The sequence below is a fragment of the Euprymna scolopes genome, chromosome 26 (genome assembly GCF_053919585.1).
Source record: "Euprymna scolopes isolate OS-2025 chromosome 26, ASM5391958v1, whole genome shotgun sequence".
Classification (NCBI taxonomy): domain Eukaryota; kingdom Metazoa; phylum Mollusca; class Cephalopoda; order Sepiida; family Sepiolidae; genus Euprymna; species Euprymna scolopes.
In genome coordinates, this window is record NC_136507.1 from 49,643,765 (window position 1) to 49,666,657 (window position 22,893).

The 22,893-nt window shown below is 35.7% G+C and overlaps 1 protein-coding gene across 12 annotated transcripts in view; it reads right to left on the reverse strand.

The window, feature by feature from the left end:
• LOC145248018 (armadillo repeat-containing protein 8-like) overlaps positions 1 to 22,893 on the reverse strand; it is a 214,175-nt gene that overhangs the window by 95,252 nt on the left and 96,030 nt on the right. For all 12 annotated transcript variants that reach the window (XM_080109718.1, XM_080109723.1, XM_080109715.1 and 9 more), the window contains exons 11-12: positions 6,689 to 6,775; positions 3,169 to 3,333 (exon numbers count right to left, since the gene is read on the reverse strand). In XM_080109718.1, the coding sequence (XP_079965844.1) occupies positions 3,169 to 3,333; positions 6,689 to 6,775 (252 nt within the window). The remainder of the gene's footprint in view (positions 1 to 3,168; positions 3,334 to 6,688; positions 6,776 to 22,893) is intronic.

Consider the following 22,893-nt stretch of genomic DNA (forward strand, 5'->3'; position numbering starts at 1 on the left):
TCGGCTTGTTTGAATTTCATGATTCTTGTTATTTTCCTTTATCTTCAGTTTCCTCAGAACTTCTTAGTGCTACTTTGAATTGACTAAAAATCATGGCTTTTTCTTTCTGGATTATCACTGTTGTAAACAGCTTAAAGTCACCTGGCAATCTTTTAAGAACCACAGAAATCAAGAAATTGTCATTAATTATTTCAGATATTTTTAATAAATTCACTGTTTTGGCTCTTATAATATAGTCTGTAATTATCTGTTTCCATATGTTTCAGAGACTTTAGTTCTGTATATAAAGAGAGAATTTGGGGTTTTCTTTTCAATAAATGCTCTTTTAACATGTTCAATACTTTAATGCCATCATCTAAGGCTTCTTGTATTATCAGAGATAAACTTCTGTCATCCAAAAACTGTATCAATTCCGCAAAAAACAGTTACATTAGTTTAAATAAATTCTGGATGATTTTGATTTTCAGGTTGTGTCTGAATGACGGTAGTTTTTGGATACATAAATAACCCAAAAATTTCACCTGCCACAATTCGAATTTTGATTCTAATCTATCGAAGTCATCCTCTGGGCTCATAACCTTTTGAATTATAAGCCATTTTAGTTTCAGAAGAGAAGAGAAATGTTGTTCTAAACAAAATGGCAGTATTAATCCAGAGAAGCTTTGAATTGTAAAAGTTAAAATAAAGATTAAGAATAGGTAACCAATCCAAAGAAGTCTGGAATTCTTTATGCAAAGACAAAAAGCTGTGTGAGAATTCTTAAGAGATTCTGTATATTTATGGAGTGATTCTGGTTTCTAATAGGTTGCTAGCAGAGTGCAGCACCATTTAATTGGTCAGTTTTTATCACCCGTCTATAAATAGAATCTTCCAAATTTTGTAATCATACTATCATTATAGCAAAATTATTGCAACAAGAGTGTACAAATGAAAAATTTCATCAAAGCATATTCCACGTACACATTGCAGTGATGGAACAGGGTCTGGAGCTTAGTAGACAGTATGAGACTCATTAGGTTACAGACTCTTTTTCTTGCACCCTGTCCAAGAGGAACAGTTGGTGTACAAATATCTCAATAATACTCCATGCATGGGTGAATGATGGCTTGTGTGTGTATAATTATATATATGTATATATATATATATATATATATATATATATACTGTGACGTGACCCAGGTCTAGTCTAGGGGTTAGGAATTTTGCAAGAATTCTATACCCAAGTACACGTCGTAAGAAAAGTAAAAGTGTGGAATTTTGCCGGTCGTAATAATATCACAACCGTATGGCATCTCCCAAGTTTCGAATCAGTGGAATCGTCATGGACTACCCGATAACATTCACGTTTAATAATAAAGATGGCAGGGAATGAAAAAGGTTGGACACCAAATGAATAACATTAAAATATATAAATTTATTATTCAAACAAAAAAACAAATGAAGGAAATAAAAATAATAAAACGGTCATAATGAGAGTCCAGTCACAGACAACATCAGATCAGGATTGGGGGGGGGGGTCATTGGTGGAGATATATTATTTTTCTCTCTTCCTTTTCTCTCCTTTTCTTTTTTTTTGATAAAACGCAGAGCCACAGTTAAAACAAAATATTAGAATATTCAAAATGAAAGTCGGGTCACAGACTTTGGCAAAGCATAAAGACACAGACCAAACAAAATATCAGGATAATCAAAATGAAAGTCCGGTCGCAGACAATATCAGGTTGGGATGGGGTTATGGTTTCTCTTTTCTTTTGATAATGCGTAAAGTCACAGTTGACACAAATATTAGAACAATCAAAGTTAAAGTTAGGTAACAATGTTTTTTCTTTCCTTATCCTTCTTTTCTTTTCCAATTCTTTCACCTTTATGCTTGGTGAGGGAAGAATTTATTTCACGGAAAGAACTCGACTGTCACTGAGTGGGCTGAGGGGGGGTGGGGTGAAATATGAGAGAATGGATATCGAACGATACTTAGCTTTTTGGTGGGAATTTCTCTCCTGACGCGCGCATTTCGATGACGTGATAATGTCCTTAGTTTTTCTTTATCACTTCTTTTTCTTTCTTTGTCATCTTCGATATGCGGTTTGTCCTGACAAAGTTCTTGGGTAAAATGGCTCTCATTGAATTATATTGACCAAGGTAATTCCGTGTTGGAGTAAATGTCCCTTCTTTGGTCTCATGGCCGTCCGCCAAATTGAGTTGATTTGATCATTTGCCGGTCACCATGCGTCGTCCACGCGGGTGCATATTACCGCTTTTTGGGGAGCAGAAAATATTGTCGTCGTTTCCCAACGGCTGTCAACTCGAAAACTAAACTTTTTCGCGCGCTTTCCTCCGGCGCTTACGTCACGACCGCCTGATGTCGGCTGTCATGGTTACCTATGTTTGCGTGGGTGTTTGACTGCTGCTTATAGTTGATCAGTGAGGGCGGGAGGGGGTTGTGTCGTTCGACTGTTCGCTGTTCAACTTAGGAAGGGGAGGTCTGCTGCTTGACTTGGAAGGGAGGAAGGGGAGGTTTGTCTGGCTTGACTTGGAAAGGGGAGGGGGGATCTGTCTAGCTCATATCTATATATCCATTATGATATAAGGAGGGGGGGTATATATGTTTCTCCTAACAATACACACACACACACACACACACACACATCAAATCTCCAATACTAATGATTACTACAATATTATCCCATTGATTACTGTACACGCAATAACCCTCATCCCCAAGTGGCTTCCGGGCCTTGATAAGAGTTGACTACCATGTAAAAAAAAAACAAGAAAAGAAAAAGTACCTCTGCCTCTTGTACAATAGCTACAATGCTCAGCCCACATATATCTGCAAATAAAATGTCTGTTCACATTACATTTAAATTTCTGCATGTTTGTATAGTAAGGGAAACAAGGAACAAAGAGAATACCAAAAGTAATCAGTGTGAGGAAAGAAGAATAGAGTAGAAAGCTTTCTGACATCAGTGAAGGGGTGGGACTTTGACGATTGTTGAGGGTATTTTTTTGTCAGAACATCAAATGTTGGATTGAGTTTTTTTTTTTTTTTTACTTGTTCTAAATCATGGTTGTATTTCAGGAGAAACTTTAATCAGTCGGAAAGAGAACAATAAAAGTGTTAGGTTGTATGGTGGCATGGAAACTTAGTTACATTGTTCATAGCCTTACCTTAAGAAGAGGTTTCCACAGAGCATGGTCCTGGAATGTGGTTCGCAGCTGCTGCACAGAACGGGACAAGCTATGCAGACAGCGAACTGCAGCCGCCTGCACCTTGACGTCATCACTATCCATACCATTAATGATGTGCTCAATCAGATTCTCAGTATCAATAATCTGGACAAAAGCAAAAAAAAAAAAAAAAAGCTCTTTAGCGAAATATAAATTTGTATCTAATCGCTGTTGCTCAGAAGCTTTTGTTTGTTTTTATTTTTTTATTTTTACTTATAATAGAATTCTGAAAGTTAAATTTAATTATTGCTGTTAAGGGGTAAGCTGATATTTCTATTTTAGGAATAATGGACTCACCCAGACGTTATAAATATAGTTATATCTATTAGGTAGGGATTCATGGCAGTAATGCTCCCACCCCCAAATCATGATGTGTACTTCTGTAACAAAATTTTTGCTGACACGTTTTTTTAATTATACCACTGTGTTTGTCTTGATTATTACCGGAATGCAAGACTACAACACTGGCAAGGAGGGATTTGAAACTTAGACAACTGTTTGAGCATTTTATCTTTACTTGACATTCTGTTTCCTGGTGTTCATTACTGCTCCAATCCATGGTACCCCCTTGCCAATCTTTCACAAGAAACACCCGTCTAGCAGAAAAGACTATCAACAATTTCCCCCACTCTTTATCTGTGCCTAAACCTAAACATAGATTCCATGATCAAAGCTTCTTTCTTAGAACTGCATGCCTATGGAATTGTCTTCCATTTTCCTGCTTTCCAGCTGACTACAATATGGTTGTCTTCAAGTCTAACGTAAACAAGTTTTTGATGAGACGTTCCATATAAGTTAACAAATTTACCGAATTTCCATTACCAACAATTACTATATTGTCCAATTTCTACTGTACACTCGTTAATCCTTATCCTCGAGTGGCCTCTTGGCCTTGATAAGTGGTGTGCCTATGTAAAAAAAAAAAAAAAATTGGGGGCATACTGTTTTTCTGGTGCAGTATTCTTTGTAGTGACTGAATTTTTGGTAGTTTAGGCAGCTAAGTGGTTTGGGGATATGTCTTTCTACTTTAATGTTGATATATCCAATTTTGATTTCGGTTGGTGGAGTGGGAGTATTGAAGATTAATGTGTATGTGTTTGTTCATTTCCTTCTTTTGTAATTTTTTTGGTGTCTATAACTGTTTTTTAGGTTTGTTTTTATTTCTTCTAAAGAGTAGTTGTTTAATCCTGGACATCTGAGGACTCTTTTCGAGGTGTTGAGAGTTTTGTAAGGATAGATTTTGATGTTTATATCATGGAACGTTGTCCATGTTAAAAAATTTTCAGCACTAGTTTTAGTAGATAAAAAGTAAGCTTCCATTTTTTAATTTTTTATTTGCTTTGTATTTAGGTTTTTGTTTATAATTTGTTTGATTAGGAATGGAGACATTTTGGTTATTTGTGTATGTGATTCTCAGATTATATATTTAGGAAAGATTGTATTTTCATATTCATCGCTTTCTGTGTTTTCATCTAGATGAGGTATTTTGATTTCTTTGGAAACCATATGAAATATTTTCTTTCATCATCCTTGCTCTCCACCCTCCTCAGAGCCCTATATTGGGAGATGGTTGGGGGGAAACCCATTCGCCCAAGCATCTCCGGGATACAAGGATGATATACTCAAACAATGAGTGTAGTTGCTTGTGAGGATTTCCTTGGCCCCAGCAAGATATAAAGGAGTTTGTTGTCGGTAGCATCTGGTTTCACTATCTGATTGGATCTTGCCATTGCTTTCTAATATTAGTATGTGTTTTTTTTGCTATATTACATTTGTATATATGTTTGTGTGTGATGTATTTGTATTTCTCTTTTTGTGAGGCTTTACTGTTATTAGGGCTTGTCATGACTAGCTGATTGATCGGGTTGGGTCTCTCTGCCCGTCTAGCCAAAGTAAGAGCCAAAGTAGAGTGTTGCAAACTAATGGCCACTTGGATCCGGGTCGTGAGGTGCTCAGCCACCAGGATCCCATTATGGGTTGCCAACTACAGCCAACAGGTGACCCCATTGAGGGACTTTTACCCTTTGCAGGGGGGCAGTTGGTGTATTCTGAAGCCTCACCAACAAGGTTTTTAAATGTGTAAAATTTTTATGCTTCAAGTTCTTCAAGCATTTCTTTGTGATGTTTGTTTTAGTCATTTTGTTTCATCATACATCAATCCTTTTGGGCTATTCATGTTGCATCCATTTTGTAGCAGGTTTTTTGTCTCAAGAAGCCAATATCTTCAGACAGCCGGATCTGGTAACACCAGAAATAATCACGCAAATAAGTCAGACAAGCATAGATTAAGACCAGTTTGATTTTATGCCACTAGGGACAAATGTAGTTTTGAAGGTTGTTCAAGCAATTTACAGAAATGTCAGTGTCATATTAGAATTGACAGTACATTTAGTGAGAGCTTTAATGTTAAAAAAATAAATAAATAAGAGTACAGTTTTGAGTCAATTGCTTTCTATTTGTCTTGTCCAGAGTTTCACATTGTCCAGAAGAGATGTTTGCTGATGATTTAGTACTTGCTTATGAATCAAAGGAAGGTCTACTTGTTTAGATTTGGAGGAAAGTAAAGGTATGAGAGTGAAGATTAAAGTGATAATCAGTAGTTGTAATGTTGGAAAGCCCTTAGAAACGAGAAAATTACCCAGTTCAGTTTGTGGAAAAGGTGTTGGGTGTAATTTGCAGGTACTGGGTACACAAATGCAGAGGTTTAGAGATAATAACCAGTTTGTGTGCAAGAAGCATAATACAAAAAAAAAAAACAGATGACAACTCAGATTTGAAGAAAATATATTTGAATGGCAAAGCTATTGAGGTTATTCAGAAATTTTGTTACCTTGGTAATATTATTGAAGCAGGTGGTAGTGTGATTGCAAGAATGAAAAATGGATGAAAGAAATTGAGAGAACTTTCATTACTAACTAGCTAAATATTACCACTGCTGGCCAAGGGAAGAGTATCAGGCATGTGCAAACAGTGATAACATAAAAGTGCAATGTTACTAGTAAGAGTTAAGAACAGGAGTTTCATGGAGAGAAACAGCATGAGAGATACAATGGATGTTTTAAGACAATCTTAGAGGAAGATTATATCTTGACACAGTATAGGGAGATGTGTCCAGAACAGAAGAGTTCAATAGTAATGTTGAAAGAATGGATGCAAGTCCTTGAACAATTGAGATAGAGACAGTTCACGGGTAAATGGTAAGGAAAACATGAGCAAGTAATAAGGATGGACAAAGAGATAAATAAAAACGTTGAAGTTAATTGCTAAAAACTAACACATGCCAGCATATAAAATGGATATTAACAGAATACAATAAGGAATTCGATTAACAGTAAATACAAAAAATAATTATATGTATTTATCAAAGGTGACAAACACACACAAAATCTTCTTTGATAGCTTTATTAATATAGAGATTGGAGTGAAAAAAAAAGATAAAATTGATAGTTAAGGAACTTACTTTTTTACGAATATCTTCATCATTTGCTCCAAGTGAGGCAAATGCTTTAAATGCTGCTTGTTTCAATTCATTTCCCCAATTGATATCCTGTAAGCAAAACAGAGATAAAACACAAAGTTAAATGATTGATTATGTCTAATTAATCATAAAAGACTCCAGTTTGACATCCTACTGTGGATCAACTCACTGATAACAAAGTTTCTAGTATTAAATACTGCACTTTTTCACACATACATGTTGACCACTTCAAAATTCAGACAAAGGAGCTAATAGAAAAAAAATGGGATAAAAAAAAACACATAAGTATATTTTATTCTTAGAATCCTTTGAGATGAGTAATTTGTACATTTATTTATTTGCAGACTGTTATCCTCATCTTTATAGTTGTTGCTGTTTCATGATATTTCAGCCAACTATTTCTATAGTGAGATGACAACAACTATGGAAGGCAGTAATTACTAAGGATACAGTTAAGAGACTCAGCATTCCTGTCCTGTCGTGGTTAATCACCTGATGAAGGCCAGAGGAATAATTGCCTAAAACGTCATGAGACAACAACTATGAAGAACAGTCCACAAATAACTAAATAAGAGAAGGAATTGAATTTTATCCTTAAAATGACTAAAGTCAAAAACAAAAAGTGTAATGCTGCAAGTATGTAATGTTATTGTTTTTGCAAAATAAAGCTATAGCGCAATGTGCAACATGGTTCAAAACTAGTACATTGAAAATTGAAATCTGCCAAGTGACAAGAGATCCAGCATGTGAAAAGTGTATTAAGAAATGGAACACCCAACTAATGAAAACAAATTGTGCAGGACAACTAAACTAAATAGATAACGAATGAAAACATGCATAGAAACCTATCAAGTACATAAGTAAACAAGCTAAATTGTATGTTATAATAAACTAGTTTGGATACTTTATGTTGCCTGCGGCATAGACAATGAAAAATATAGTTAAAAAGTGTGAAAACTTTCTATAACTCTTCTACACTTAAGAGGGATTCCCCTTTCTACAACAGAACAGTCAATACATTTTGATCCTAGCCTGAAGGCCAAGAAAGTTATTTTAGTTAGTTATAATTATAATCTCTCTAAGTGTTTCCCCCCCACTCCCCTGATTAATTTGGACTTCGAAAAAGAATGAATATTACAAAAATAAATATTTCAATATTCTATCTGAAGCCATGGTGAAAAAGAATATATAAGCTTTGTAGGTGTGTCTTATGTAATTCCTGATTTTAAACAAGTAAAACTGGCTTTTTTATGATAGAGAAGTTATTTCGTTCACATTGGTTTATTAAATCCAGACATTTATCGGGGTCTCTATATATATATTCAATGCATCCTTCTGTCTCAAGAGACAATACATATATACTAAAAGGGTGTTTGCATGGAAGAGTTTATATTGAAGCAAGGAAGTGCACAATGCCAACTACACTTTTACTAAATTGATATTGCTCAAATCCAAAAGGACTAGAGCAATGCCAGTATAAGCAAAGAAATACTGGTGTTATTTTAGAATTTTTCCTTCACTTACATTGGTTGCAAAACCAAAGCTTGAAATTTTGTCTACCCTGCTATAATACCCATAGCTGAAGAAAGGATATACAGATTCATACTTTTCCGCAAGAATATTAAAGAGAGTGATCCAGCAACCTTGACAGTACACCAACTATATTGACTTCTTATTTTCACAGAAAAATTCTCACTAACAGATTCAAAAGTACTTCTGACCTCCTACAAATGATCAAAAATCAATCCTCTTTTTTCTAATCTCCTTTACTACAGTAAAATTAACCAGCAAAATACAAAGAAAAAAACAGACCAAATTGCCATTATATTTATACTAATAGAGAAATTCAGCACTGCCTGGAATTAAATGAGAACCTACAAATGTTCCACATTCCCAACACTCGAAATTAATGAAATCACCCATTTTTTAAATAAATCGCTTGATTGCTCACTCTAGTGTACGATCCATCACGGTTCATTGGAAGTCACATATCATGGTTCAATTATGCTCTAAACAGAAACATTCATTTTGCACGCATCCATGTTATCCAAGAATCTGCTGTTGATTTTATATATCAGACCCTTCTTGTGATGTGAAGCAGTATAAAAGTGTTAACTTTGGTCAAAATCAAACTGTCCCTTCTTTAATCTGATTTTTTACGTTTTCGATACTTATCAGAAGCATTTTGATGCAAAGCCTACTTAAGAACATTCTTAAATGCAAAAAATAAATTTGAGTGAAATTTAGAAAAAAAAAAAATCAGCTCAGTCATTTGGGGGGGGGGGGGTCTATGGAAAATAAACTCACATATTCATAAAGTGACATATATATATTCACATACAAGTTAGAAAAGCATTTCATCCAGAGCATGGAAATTGTTAAGCAAAATGTTTTTACTATAGGCTTTAAAAATAAAGGTACAAGATTCAATTTGAAATTTATTTATCTTCAAAGTGCACTTTTATAAATTTTACAAAGTAAGGTATAAAAATTTAATACCTTACTTTGTAAAATTTATAAAAGTGCACTTTGAAGATAAATAAATTTCAAATTGAATCTTGTACCTTTATTTTTAAAGCCTATAGTAAAAACATTTTGCTTAACAATTTCCATGCTCTGGATGAAATGCTTTTCTAACTTGCATCATATCTTTTTAAGATTATATTTTATTTAATTTATTAATTTGGATTTTTTAAAAATTAATGTGGTTTTGCATGTATTTATAAAAACTCTCCTACTCTCTATTTTACTTTGTATTGCTCCTCACATCACAACTCATTTTTGCAACCCCCTCTTTGTATTATTACAGGTCTGAATACTCTGTTTCAGTTTGTATTTCTCCTCACACCACAACTCTTTTTTGCAACTTCCTCTTTGTCATACATGTCTGAATAATGAGAAAATCTGAATTTTTTTAATAAAATCTTTAAAATAACTTTTTTAGATTAAATTTTTTTAAACTTCTTTCAGAATAAAAAGTCTTTACAATTTAATAAGGAACATATTTCATATAGGTTTCATTAAAAATATTCAGTAGATAACGAGAAAAATAGAGATGAAAATTTCAAAAGGACTGTATAACTGGTTACGGTCAATAGTAGTCCTCGCCAGCGAAAGTCTTTGTTATTGTCATTCTATTATTATTATTTAAAACATTTTGTGTCCTGCTCTTTCAAACGAGGACTAATTGCTATGAAACCAACTCCATTAGGATAATAATGAAGAAGCACGGTTCGTAATAATTATATAAACAACTAAAGAAAAGAAAATGTCCTTTGGGCTTCGATATATAAGATAAAGGAAATGTGAAAACTCTTCCAAACGCATTAATTGTAAAGTAGATAGACGAAAACAGCGAAAAGGAAAACAAGAAAGCAAACAAGAGTTTTAAAATTTCAAAACAAACCTTATTTACAAACTAGGGATAAAAGAAATAAAATCAGACTGAGTAAAACAACTTATGGCAACAGGAAAATTAATTAGTATTTAAATATGCTGAGGGAAGATGTATCAATAGCCCAAAAAAGAAACAAAATGAAAATAACAGTTTGTCGGTATATGTGTGTAAATAAAGAAAGGAGAAAGAAAAAGTGTGGGGGGGGGGGTGTCTCATAATTCCTTTCTTTTTATGCATGTAAGATTTTAACTGTTCATTCTTTGTTCAATGTTATACCCACTTTTATCAGATTTGTTCATAATTTCTTTCACTTCGTTTCTTCACTTCTTCTCATCTGCAACAGCATCAGGATATACAAATTCGCTATTCATCCTTCAGCATTATCGTTGCTGGCCAAAACATTTTTTGTTTATTTCTTCTTATTCACTCTTATTCTTTCACATCTCTTGTTTGCCTCACTTGGAGATACAGCAGAACTTTCGCAGTTTCCTCCCCAATTGCCTCTTTCTAGCAATCCTCTCTTCCTTTTCTTCACTGCATATATCTTCTACGTGTACATGCTGTTTACTGTATTTTCCTGTTCCTTCCTATATAGATTCTCTCTTCACTACACATATTTACGCATGCGTGCTGCTTAATGCATTCTTTCCCTTCCTGTCTATATAGATTGTCTCTCTCTTTACATTTTTTCTTCACGCATGCGTGCTAACTAGTTTACCCTCTCTTTCTCTTAAATATCTGCTCACCCTCTTTACAGATTCCCCCTCTCTTTTTCTCCTTACATTTTTTTTCACACCGACAGCAAGTCAAAACAAGGAAAGATACACTTTTCCTTGGTTTAAAATTAAATTAAAGATTTTGTTTATTTTTTCATTTTTCTTTCAAATACATAATCCCACTTTGGAATTAAGTGATAATATATATATATATATATATATATATATATATATATATATATATATATATATATATGTGTGTGTGTGTATATTTACTATTATATAAGTCATTTTGTCTGTGTGTTCTTTCCCTAGGGATTCTGAAACGGTTAGACTGATATTTTTTAAATTTCGCACAAATGTATTTGATGTGTCTGGGAGTATTCTTACACAGACTTTATATCAGAATGCTTCTGATAAGTACTAGAAAATAGATAATTGAACAAATCTGATTAAAGAAAAAAGTCTGATTTTGACCAAAATATCACAAGTACATTTAAAAAGTTTTATCACTGCACAAGCAGAAAGGTCCAGTGAATAAAATCAACAATAGATTCTTTGATATGACAGGTCACATTTGAAATCAATGCTTCTGTTCAGGGCATAATTGAACCATGATACTTGAATTTCTATTTTACACTATAATTCAAGCCATTATCTCTACTATTATATAAATGTCTGTATGTGTATGAGAGTTTGTTCTCTATGGACTCTGAAACAGCTGAAACGATATTTTGAAATTTCATACAAATGTACTTGATGTATCTGGGAGTGTTCTTACATAAGTTTTGTATCAGAATGCCTCTAATAAGTATTGAAAATCGATAATCAAAAAAATCTGATTGAAGAAAGAAGTCAGATTGAAGTAAACACTTTTATACAGCCTAGCATCACAAGTGCATTTTGGAAGTTTTATCACTACATAAGCAGAAAGGCTCAGTGAACAGTAGGTTCGTTGATAAGACTGGTGTATTCAAAATGAATGCTTCTGCTTGGAGTGCAATTGAACCATGATACTTGACTTTTGCATTTTAAACTTTAATTTAAACCATTATATAAAATAATTTTATAAAATCAACAGCATGTTCTCTACTGTGCAATATAGACTACACTGTATTGTGAACTAAGTCATTGTGGGGAGACGTAATATACATATATGTATTTAGCATTACAAGTGGACTTTTTCTTTTTAGATAATTGTTATTTTATCAACTTGCATGAAAAGTGCTATGTAAAAGATGCTTAAAACCGTTTGAATTATGCAAATACCATCAGTAGTTCTAAAGCAATGAGAATTTAAAGTGCCAAAATTTAGGCTTTTACATGGACATTTTTCTTTAGAAAAAGTGGGCTAAGAAATTTGGTAAGTTCGCCACCATTTATTTATTTTTCAAGCTATTCTCATGAAACTTGGCACTCTTGTGTAAAATTGTGTGCTCTTTCTGATTATGCAGTCAAATGTGATGTATGTCTTTATAGTCAGGTTCCTAATGTAATTTTGTGGGAACTTTTTGGAGATTTGCAAATCTATACATTTTTGGAAAGGTTTTGGTCTCAGGAATCAGAAAACCAATGTTTGCATTTGCCCAGATGCGTATATGGCGGCCATATTGGATTTACAAAATGGCCGCCATAAGATGTACGTTTTTGAATATCGCAGCTTCTAAATAAGCTGAAAAACTGATTTTAACTGCTAAACCTACATTTTCAGGGCCAGAGAAACCAATGGCGGTGGTTATAAAATTTTCCCAGATGTGTATATGGCAGCCATATTGGAATTTACAAAATGGCCGCTGTAAAATGTACGTTTTTTTTAATATCTTCGCCTCTAAATAAGTCGGCACACTGATTTTAACTGCTAAACCTACATTTTCAGGGTCATAGAATCCAATGGTGGTAGTTATAAAGCAACAACATCTTTAACATTAACCTTTAGATGCATAACTGGGTTCAAACTGATGTGGTGTTGTTTTATTGCAATATCTTTGTAATAAAAAATATGTATCATTTATAAATTCATATTTCAGCTGTTCCTAAAAAATCTTGCTTTTATATCACTAATTCAAATTGTTAATTTACCTCTGATACTTTGAGAACTTGTAGTTTTTGTATTGCTATTCTAACATTACTGTAATTCTCTCTTTGTTTGTAGGTGAGGCATGAGTGATGAGTCGCAAAGTAGAGAGGAAGCATGTCAAACCAAGGAGTCCATTAACTGGAAGCAGTGCATTCTCTGCCAGTCTGATGATAAAAAGAAAGTCTTGGTGCAACATCCTCGATTAGAGTCCTATGGGCTCGTACTGCAAGTAATTCTAGAGAGGGCTAGTTTGAATGATGGGGACTATATCCAAATCCAAAGGCGATTGCAGAACTGCACACCAGAAACATTGTGTGAAGAGAGGGCGGTCTGGCATCGCTCATGTCATTCGAGTGCAACTAACAAAGTTGAAATACAACGTGCAAGAGATCGCATCGCACACGCTTTAGCTACAGGACACTACACTGCCAAAAAGCCTGGGCAGAAAAGAGGAATTACAGAAGAGGCTGTTCCAGACACCTCTACATCTGGTTCTGCATTGCCATTCACACGATCACATACAAGTCCACTGGATAAGAAAGAGTGCTTCTTCTGTCAACAGGACAATGGCCAACAACTGTACCAGATCAGGACTGAGAATGCAGGTAAAACTCTCAAAGATGCTGTGGAAAGGTCCCATAATCCTGCACTGAAAACTAGGCTGAACACCTGCATATCACCAGGTGATGCACATGCAATTGATGCCCTATACCACAAAGCTTGCTGGACCCAAAATGTGTTCCATGCTCTTCGAGATACTAACACTAGAAAAACTGCTGAAGAACCCTTTCTACAAAAGGCGAGTCTGCTTGAGCTGATAAATCTTATTGATGTAGAAACAAAGCATACCTTGGGATGGATGATATTGAAACGACTTATGTTAATATGCTTGGTTCGGAAGTTTTTGAAGGTCATGTACCTGTATTCAGTAGAAAATGGCTGAAAGAAAGGATCCTTACTTATTTGCCACACCTCAAGTCTGTTCGACCAAAAATAAGGAAGGCAACTGTCCTCTACTCCCCAGATGCATGTGAAGAGGACATGGTTAATACCTCAATGACAACTGGTAAGGAGGAGAACAGCATGAAGACAATCTACAAAGCAGCACAGGTGATAAGGAAAAGCATTGTAACCTTCAAAGAGCCCAAGGAAAGAAATGTCATGCAGGTATCTAGTGACAATAATGATGTTCCAGCTGAATTATACACCTTAATCCATTGGATAATGGTTGGGCCTGCTGAAAAGCTGGAAACTGTAAAGAGAACTAAAGATGTTGACCGAGCAACACTGACGGTGAGCCAGAATATCATGTATGGGTTCAAATCCAGTAAACAGGTAAGGTACAAGCCAAGCAATGAATCAGCATTTAAGTCACCCCGTTCACGAGGGAATTCTCAGGTTCTGGGACTGGCACTGACTGTCCACCATGACACACGCAACAAGAAGCTGTTGAATCTTCTCAATGCTCATGGCTACGCTATTTCACATCGCCGTGTCCTTCTCATGGAAACTGCTCTGGCAAATGCTGTTGTAGAAAACACCAGAGCATACCAAGGCCTCTATGTACCACCATTCCTGAAGAAGGGGACCTTTGTGTTTTTCGCCGTAGATAACATAGATTTTGCAGAGGATACTCCTGATGGGAAGGGAACCAACCACGGAACCATCACAGCAGTGTACCAGAAAGTTGACCCTTCTAAAGAACCTGTTGCAGAACCTTTGATTATAGGTGATGCAAAGAGTATATCAGTCACACCCTATCATGTAGACATGCTTCACTGTAATAAGCCCAAACCACAGGCTACCAAGAGGTCAGAACAGTTTGCCATTGGCCAGGGGATCTCAGAATCCTATTAGCTGACACAGCTTGGATGGGTTGTTGCATCTGCTTTATCCAGAATGAAACCTCGAGAAACCTCCAGCAAGATTCCAGGCTGGGCAGGATACAACTCACTGCTGTCTGAAAGCCTTCCCTTGACACAGGTTGGAGCCTTGCCACTACTCCCTGAGGTGGCACACGAGTGGTCAACTCTACTAACTGTGATCGTACAAGCAAATAAGCTGAGAAAGTTGGCAGTTGGGGAAGATCACCCCACAGTCATTACCTTTGACATGGCTCTTTATGAGAAGGTGGTGCAGCTCCTAGATGCCAGACCTGACTTGAAACAAATGGTTGTTCCCAGACTGGGTGAACTGCATGTCATAATGGCTGCCCTCAGAGCGCTTGGTGCCTCCATGGAGAACTCCGGCATAGATGATGCCTGGGTGGAAGCAAGGCAAATCCTGAAATGCACACACTACAAGCGAGCTCTCCATGCCCATATCTACTCATACATAGCACTCTATGAAATGGCTCTGGAGGTGTTCTTCAAGGACAACCCACAATTGAAAGATGTGTGCCTGACGGCAGCAGAAGGAGTAGAAGCTGCCTGCTCTAAGGATAAAGACACGAAGGCTGAATCCGTGAAGCAAGCAAACAGCACCCTTCAGGAAGACTTGACCACTGCTGAGGTCATCACAGCATTTAAAAAATGGAAGGAACAGAAATCCCAGAATGCAATGTTCAAGGCCATGATGAGGTACCTAGATTGGGTGGAAGCAATTCTGTTCTTTGTAGCAGCAACTCGAAATGCTGACCTGGAACTCCATCTGCAAGCTGGAGAAGCACTTAGCAAACTGTTCTTTGCCATGGACCGCATCAAGTATAAGCGACTCTGGCCAAGATACATTGCAGATATGCATGACTTGAGAAGCAATCACCCTCATACATGGGAGGAATTACGAGCAGGCAATATATCAGTCACGGAAAGTGTCATTCCCTTCGTGTCTGTTGGGGCAGACCATGCATGTGAACACCTGAACAAACTGATGAAGACTAGCTCTGGCATAATAGGCATCTCCAACAATGCCAATGCCAGACAGAGATTTTTTCTGGCCACACCAGAACTTTCACGTCTGTCAAAAGAGTTCAAGAGTCAGTTTGGCATGGAAGCTGACAGAATCACAGAGCATCATGAGCTTGGACCAAGTGCAGTCAAGAGGGCACATGGTACAGTCGACAAGATCAAGGAAGCCTTGCTCAGCCATGGAAATCCCTTTACCACTAAAGTGGAAAAGCTGTACAATGTGATCACTAATGCCTACATCCCAGATGAGTATGTACCACATATCTTGAATATTGATGTCACTGGACAGAAGTTGTATAAGGATTACATGTCAGAACGGATCAATGGAGATGTCAGCCTCTGGGCCCCTGTGAAGAAAGAGAACAACAAGATGTTCCTTTCTGGGAACAAGAAGATTACAGTGAAACTCAGAGACAATACTGTGGATCTGAAGGAGACCAAGGACCTGTTTGCAAAGCTGATGGTACTTGCCAGGTCAAGCCGAGACATCAACCAGAAAGAGGCCATAGAAACCATGAATTCACTCTGACACCAAGAGCACTGTTTGCCCCTGATGGAACAATGCTGCCATGCTACAACAAGTCCAAGTTAATCCATCTACTTGAGAAGCTGACAAGAGAAGACATGCCCCATGAAGACCAGTCACCTCAAGCTGGAAATTCTACCCACCAAGATGCAACGTATACAGGATTTACAGAGCCCACATCTACTGATCAGCCAAGTCGGAAGATAGCACTGGTGGATGGCATGGTGCTTTTGCAGAAGCTGAGCAAGAAACCAGCGACTCTAGTGACACTCAAGGATCAGAGTAGCTGCTTCAATGACAGACTGATGCAACTAACACGAGATTATGATGAAATCATCCTCGTTTTTGACACATACCGAGCAGATTCTCTGAAAAGTGCAACCAGAGAAAAACGAAGACAAGGAAAAGCTTCTGTTCAGTATCAAGTCAGAGATGACACTAACATCAAACACATCCCAATGAGGAGGTTCCTCTCCCATGACAAGACGAAGGCTGATCTGACTGACTATCTTGCCGCCCAAACTCTAGAGTATAACAAGGGATCATCCAAGCTGATCATCATATCTGCTTTTGGATACACTAAGAGCAACAGAGACCTGGTCTTTGAAGTAAATAACCATGAGGAAGCAGACACGCTGCTTATCCACCAGGCTGTGCTGGCTTCACAGCGAAACCCACCTGATGCACAGTTAGTATTTTTCTCTCCAGATACGGACGTTTTAGTGCTAGTCACAGCAAACTATGACCTATTGCTGAAAAACACGTCCATTTCTATGTCCTCTTGTGTTATACAAATTGAACCACTGTGGCGAGCTCTAGGTAAAGAAAGAGCAAAGGCTTTGCCAGCCTTCCATGCATTCACTGGGACCGACAATACAGAGAGGTTCTCTCGTATATGCAAGACAACCTGGCTACAGATCTACCTCAAAGCAGACTCAGATGTTGTCAATGCTCTGCAAATGCTTATGGATGAAGCAGAAGTGACAGATGGAATGCTGTCAAAACTGGAATCCTTTGTATGTGCAGCTTACTCGCCAAAAGGGATCAACATAAAAACAATCCCTGAACTGCGATGGCATCTGTTCTGCAAGCATAGGGCAGAAAGTGACAGGCTCCCTCCAACACCTGGAGCTCTAAAGCAGCATATTTTAAGAGTCCATGTCCAAGCAAGGGTATGGGCACAAGCAACCATTGCTCTGCAGATTTCACAACTGGATCCCCTGGAAAATGGGTACTTCAAAGATTTGGATGGCACCCTAAAACCAACGACCACAGAGGTCCTCCCAGCCCCTAAGGCCATTCTTGAGATGATCACATGCAAATGTATATTTGACTGTTCTTCTGGCAGATGCTCCTGCAGGTCTAAAGACTTAGCTTGTACTGATATGTGTCGGTGCAGCAGCCAGTGTGAAAACGATGAAGATTCCCAAGCTGTGATGTATGAAAGTGATGTTGATGATGATGTTGATGATGATTATTATACATAGACTATGATCAAACATCTAATTATGTTTAAGATGGTTGCACAAACATTCAAAGTTTACAGTTAAAAGGCATTTCAATAAAAATAATTTTCTGACTAACTGCCAGGGTTGTTAAGATTTTTACTCATATGTTGGATTATGTGTTTCAAAAGGGGGGTGGGGTACAAAAGATAAAATGATAACGTGGACCATTGACTTCCTTGACACTGAAAATGTAGGTTTAGCAGTTAAAATCATCGTTCCAACTTATTTAGAGGCCGCGGTATTACAAAACATACATTTGACGGCAGCCATTTTGTAAAATTCCAATATGGCTGCCATATATACATATGGGAAAATTTTATAACTACCACCAGTGGCTTCCTGGACCCTGAAAATGTAGGTTTAGCAGTTAAAATCAGTGTTCCAGCGTATTTAGAAGCCAAGATATTACAAAACGTACATTTTACGGCAGCCATTTTGTAAATCCAATATGGCTGCCATGTAGGCATCTGGGCAAATGCAAACATTGGTTTTCTGATTCCTTAGACAATAACCTTTCCAAAACTGTATAGATTTGCAAATCTCCAAAAAGTTCCCACAAACGTTAAAATTGTGCCATTAGGAACCTGACTATTACCATAAGCCATGAATTATAAATTCAGATGTACAAATTTCAATTTTTTTTAAACTGGCACATGGTATCATACAGTGGGTGTCTATTTATGAACAAAACCAAGTATTATAGTAGTATTTAAATATAGCTTTATTGAGAGCAAGCATTTTCCTGCCTCCTCACCAAAGGAGAGCTTCATCTGGGTGTAGTCATTGAATGCCTAAAGAGCATTCATGGTCGGTATTTACTACTCCCCTCAAAGAAAAAAAAATTGAGTAGATATGAATTAATCTCAGAAATAAATCGAAAATTTTTCATATAGATTTTGGATTTCTAGAAAAGATGGAAATTCCCATAGTCGACCAGAACTTATGCAATTTAGGACCAGTCCAATTTTCAATTTTGTAAATCCTTTCTATCTGGCCCTAAATATACCCCTATTTTCTGAGATGCAACCATAAATCATATTCTATGTGAATCCTTGATGTAGCTTTCACAGTACCAGGATACCAGGAATCCTGATAAACAAGAACTATATATTCACCAGTTGATGGTAATTTTTGTCATTTCTATTGCTGTTTTACTGAAAATTCAACTATGTAAACAAAGAAATAAAACAGTAATTTTTTACCTTGTTTCCACCTTAACATTTAAAATGATTACTTTTTAGGTTATGTTGAAAACAAATATCGCATTCAAATTTTCTGCAAATAAGTAGTTTTCTGGATATTAAGCAATGTCATTTCTTATGTTATCCCTGGTGGCCATCTTGGTACGTGCGAGCACGCAAACACAACCCCGAGAAACTATGCGCAAACACATATACTAAGATGGTCACTAGCAATAACATAAATGACATTGCTTAATAATCGGAAAACTACTTATTTGTAGAAAATTTAAATGCGATATTCGTTTTCAGCATACCCGAAAACCGTAAAAGGTAGTCATTTTAAAGAAAAATGTTAAGGTGGAAACAAGGTAAAAATTTACAAAATGCATCACAATGAAATTCTTTATCGAACTGCCTAATTATTATTATTTAGATATCTTCAGTTAAAAAAAAAAAAAAAAAAAAAGGTTTGTTTTACAGATTCGAAAAAATGGTCTTGAATTTATTTTTAATTCATTGTCAAATGAGTTATAAATAAATTCAAGTTTCACGATATATTTTATTTAATTGTTAGGTCAATGTACAGAATAGTTAACAAAACATCCTTCCTTCCCCATGTTAAGAATGGATTTCTAAATAACGTTATTATTTCAGCATGGTAGCATAAGTGCACAAGTACCTTTTATTTGTTATATATTTGTTCTTTTGTTTGTTTGTTTTACCACTAAAAAACAAACGCATGTACTTAGTACATTTTGTTGTTATTTTTAACGCTTTTAGTACAAGTGTTAAAAACAACAAAATAGTATTGTTTGGAAATCAAATTTGAAAAACTTGATAATTTTTTTAAATTGACAAACCCAGAATAAAAAATGAAACTTTTTTCCTGCTTTCATTTTGAAAGCAGGAAAAACAGTTTTCTATTTTTAAGAGCATATAAACTCGTTAATACGCTAACAGTGATGGTTAGAGCATAGCTAACCATTGCTGTCATCGTTTCCTTTTAAGCGATTTGAATTTCTATAAAAGATAACATTTTAAAGAAATTTCCTCACAATTAATAATTATTAAATATTTACATATTATACATGAAAATAATTCTGAAACTATTATCTATATGAAAATGGATGATATATACCGATTTATCTCATCAATTTTTAAATATTCTTCGTCAACTTTGCTTAGTCATAACTTTACTTCCTGTGGTCGTAAAAATAAAAATCAAACACCAGTAGAGATGGACTTATTTGTTTATATAGCCTGTAAAATTTCAGCCATATCCAATAAAATTTAACCCCGGGCATATGTATCCAAACATAACGTATGAAATGTCAACCTTGAAAAAACTGTTTCCCTTTTTGCTGTCGTCATTTTTTACAGTATTTTTTTTTTTTCATTTTTAAATTGGAGCATAAAAATATTGAATGCATAAAAGCAAAATAAATTATCATTGGAATGCTTATTCTATTCTCTTTTCATCGATATAATTCTTTTAAAAATTGACCAACAAATAAAAAATATGACTTGTTAAAGCACATTAGGTATGAAAAAAACAAAAAAAAACAAAAACCAAATACAAACATAATAAAGAGAAAATGAAATACTGGTAACCTTACACTTATCTATGGATAAAGTGCGTACACGTCACTATCCCCCCTCCCCAAAAAAAGCCTTGAAAAAACAACATTTATGGGTACAATTATTTATTTCTCGATTTTGGAGCAGCTTTTTAACCCTTACACAATGCTATTTTTGTTTTGTTTTAGTTTGTTTTTTGGGGGGTATTTTTATTATATTTTCTTATTTTTTTTTTTTACATTTACTATTACTGTGGGTGATTTTAATTACTAATATATTCCAGCAACGATTACCTAAGCTTCAATCATGTTACTTATATACACCGCTTACAAATAAGTTAATGCCCCAATATTTTATGCAGGTAGGTTTTAAACTAAATTACATTGCCTACAGAAACACTTATTTGTTATATATTTGTTTTCTTACCAATTATACTTTCTGGGGAGTATTTTGTTTAATTCTCTTTTCCAGACTCATTATCAACACTGCACAGACATTAACTTTGTTTTTGTTTTTTTTTAGGTAAATTTTTACCTTATCTCCACCTCCAAATGACTTTCATAGGTTTTCGGATATGCTGAATAAGACAATCTCATTTAAATTTGGCAGAGACAAGTAGTTTTCAAGACATAAAGATCTGCATTATGCACTGTAATTCAGTGGCCGCCAGATTTATATGCCTACGTGATAAACAAATCTACTTCTCTGACTGATACTGCCACCTCCCATTTTTTTTTGTTTATAGTATTTGTGAGTGGGTATGCTGACAACGAATATCAAGGTTAAATATGGGGCAAATATTTGGACACCTCCGCTCAAAATATGGGGTGTCTATTCCGAAAGCCGTTCTTAACATGGCGAGGTTGGGGGGTGTCTATTCCAAAAGCCGTTCTTAACATAAGGAGGTTGGGGATGTCTATTCCAAAAGCCGTTCTTAACATAAGGAGGTTGGGGGTTGGCCAGCAACAACCATAGTTTAATTTTTTATGTTGGGGGCATGCTTCCACAGAGCAACACCAGTTAACGAGTCCTGCTAGTATATATTGTAAAAAAAATTTCACGTGGATTATTAATAGCTATTTTGTTATTACATTTTTTAAAAAGTGACAAAAGATAAGAATCTCAGATTTAGTACCAGTTTTTATCACATTATGCCCTAAATATATCAACTTTTCCAAAGTTAAATTTATCCTTCCTCTCAGTGTTCACCTCCCCCTATCTCTAATGTATACAAATGAATGTTTCACGCTTCCAATAATTTATTCTCATCAAAATTGGTGAAATTGCCTTTTTCTCATCAAATTGAGTGTCTGCTCTAGTTGGGAACTCACAACGGTGCAATAGAAGGAAGCTTCACATGCCTCCCTCCCTGCAGTGATTTAGTACACAATACATTATAGTTTACAATTGAGTTGTTTTGATTTTTATGTATATTTTTAATGCTGATGAATGCTTCCCTGGTATAAGGATAATAAAAAAACATATGCATAGTACTATATATAAAAATATCAATAAAGGGGCAAAACAATCGTATACTTGTAGAACAAATAATCCTAACCATTTTTTCAGTGAGCACAATAATGAGTATCTGTTCCCAGTGGAGCAGCATATTATATATGTGTGTGTGTGTGTGTGTGTGTGTGTGTGCGTGTTTTCATGATAAACAGACAAACAGGCACTAAAGTAGAAAGACTGTCCTCCCTCCCCGAAAAATAATGATTCATAGATGCTTAAAGTTTTTGCTTCCTTCATGGATGGCTAATACCTGAAACATAAGTTAATACGAAGGTGAATTTAATCAACATTAAATTGCCACAAGCTTTCGGATTCCACTTTACACTGGTTGATTGCCTAATTCATCAGAAAGGGAAATAATATTATCTTACCTAGGTACATCAGAACCCTCTGACTGGGGTCTTCATTATTAATGATAAAGTTTTCTATTTCCTTCTTTCATACGTGTATATTGTTACCATGTACTTAAACGGATGACTATTTGAGAAAGCCGAGTGCTGTATGTAAAACCTGGTCATAACAACCTGGCACCAAGAATCAATACCATACTGCAAATACAACAAATATAATCAACACTTCTAGGTAGTCTGTTGTGACCTGCATCAACCAGACACTGGCTGATAACAGATCAAAATCAAAAGTAAATAACTAAAAATAAATGTCCCTATATACTTAGACAAACACAAGGACATATTTAGATACAAAATCTGTTTTTAATGTAGAGAAAATCCAGCTCCGAAAATGTGGCACTAGATTCTAACAAAAATTTTAACTGCCTCAGTC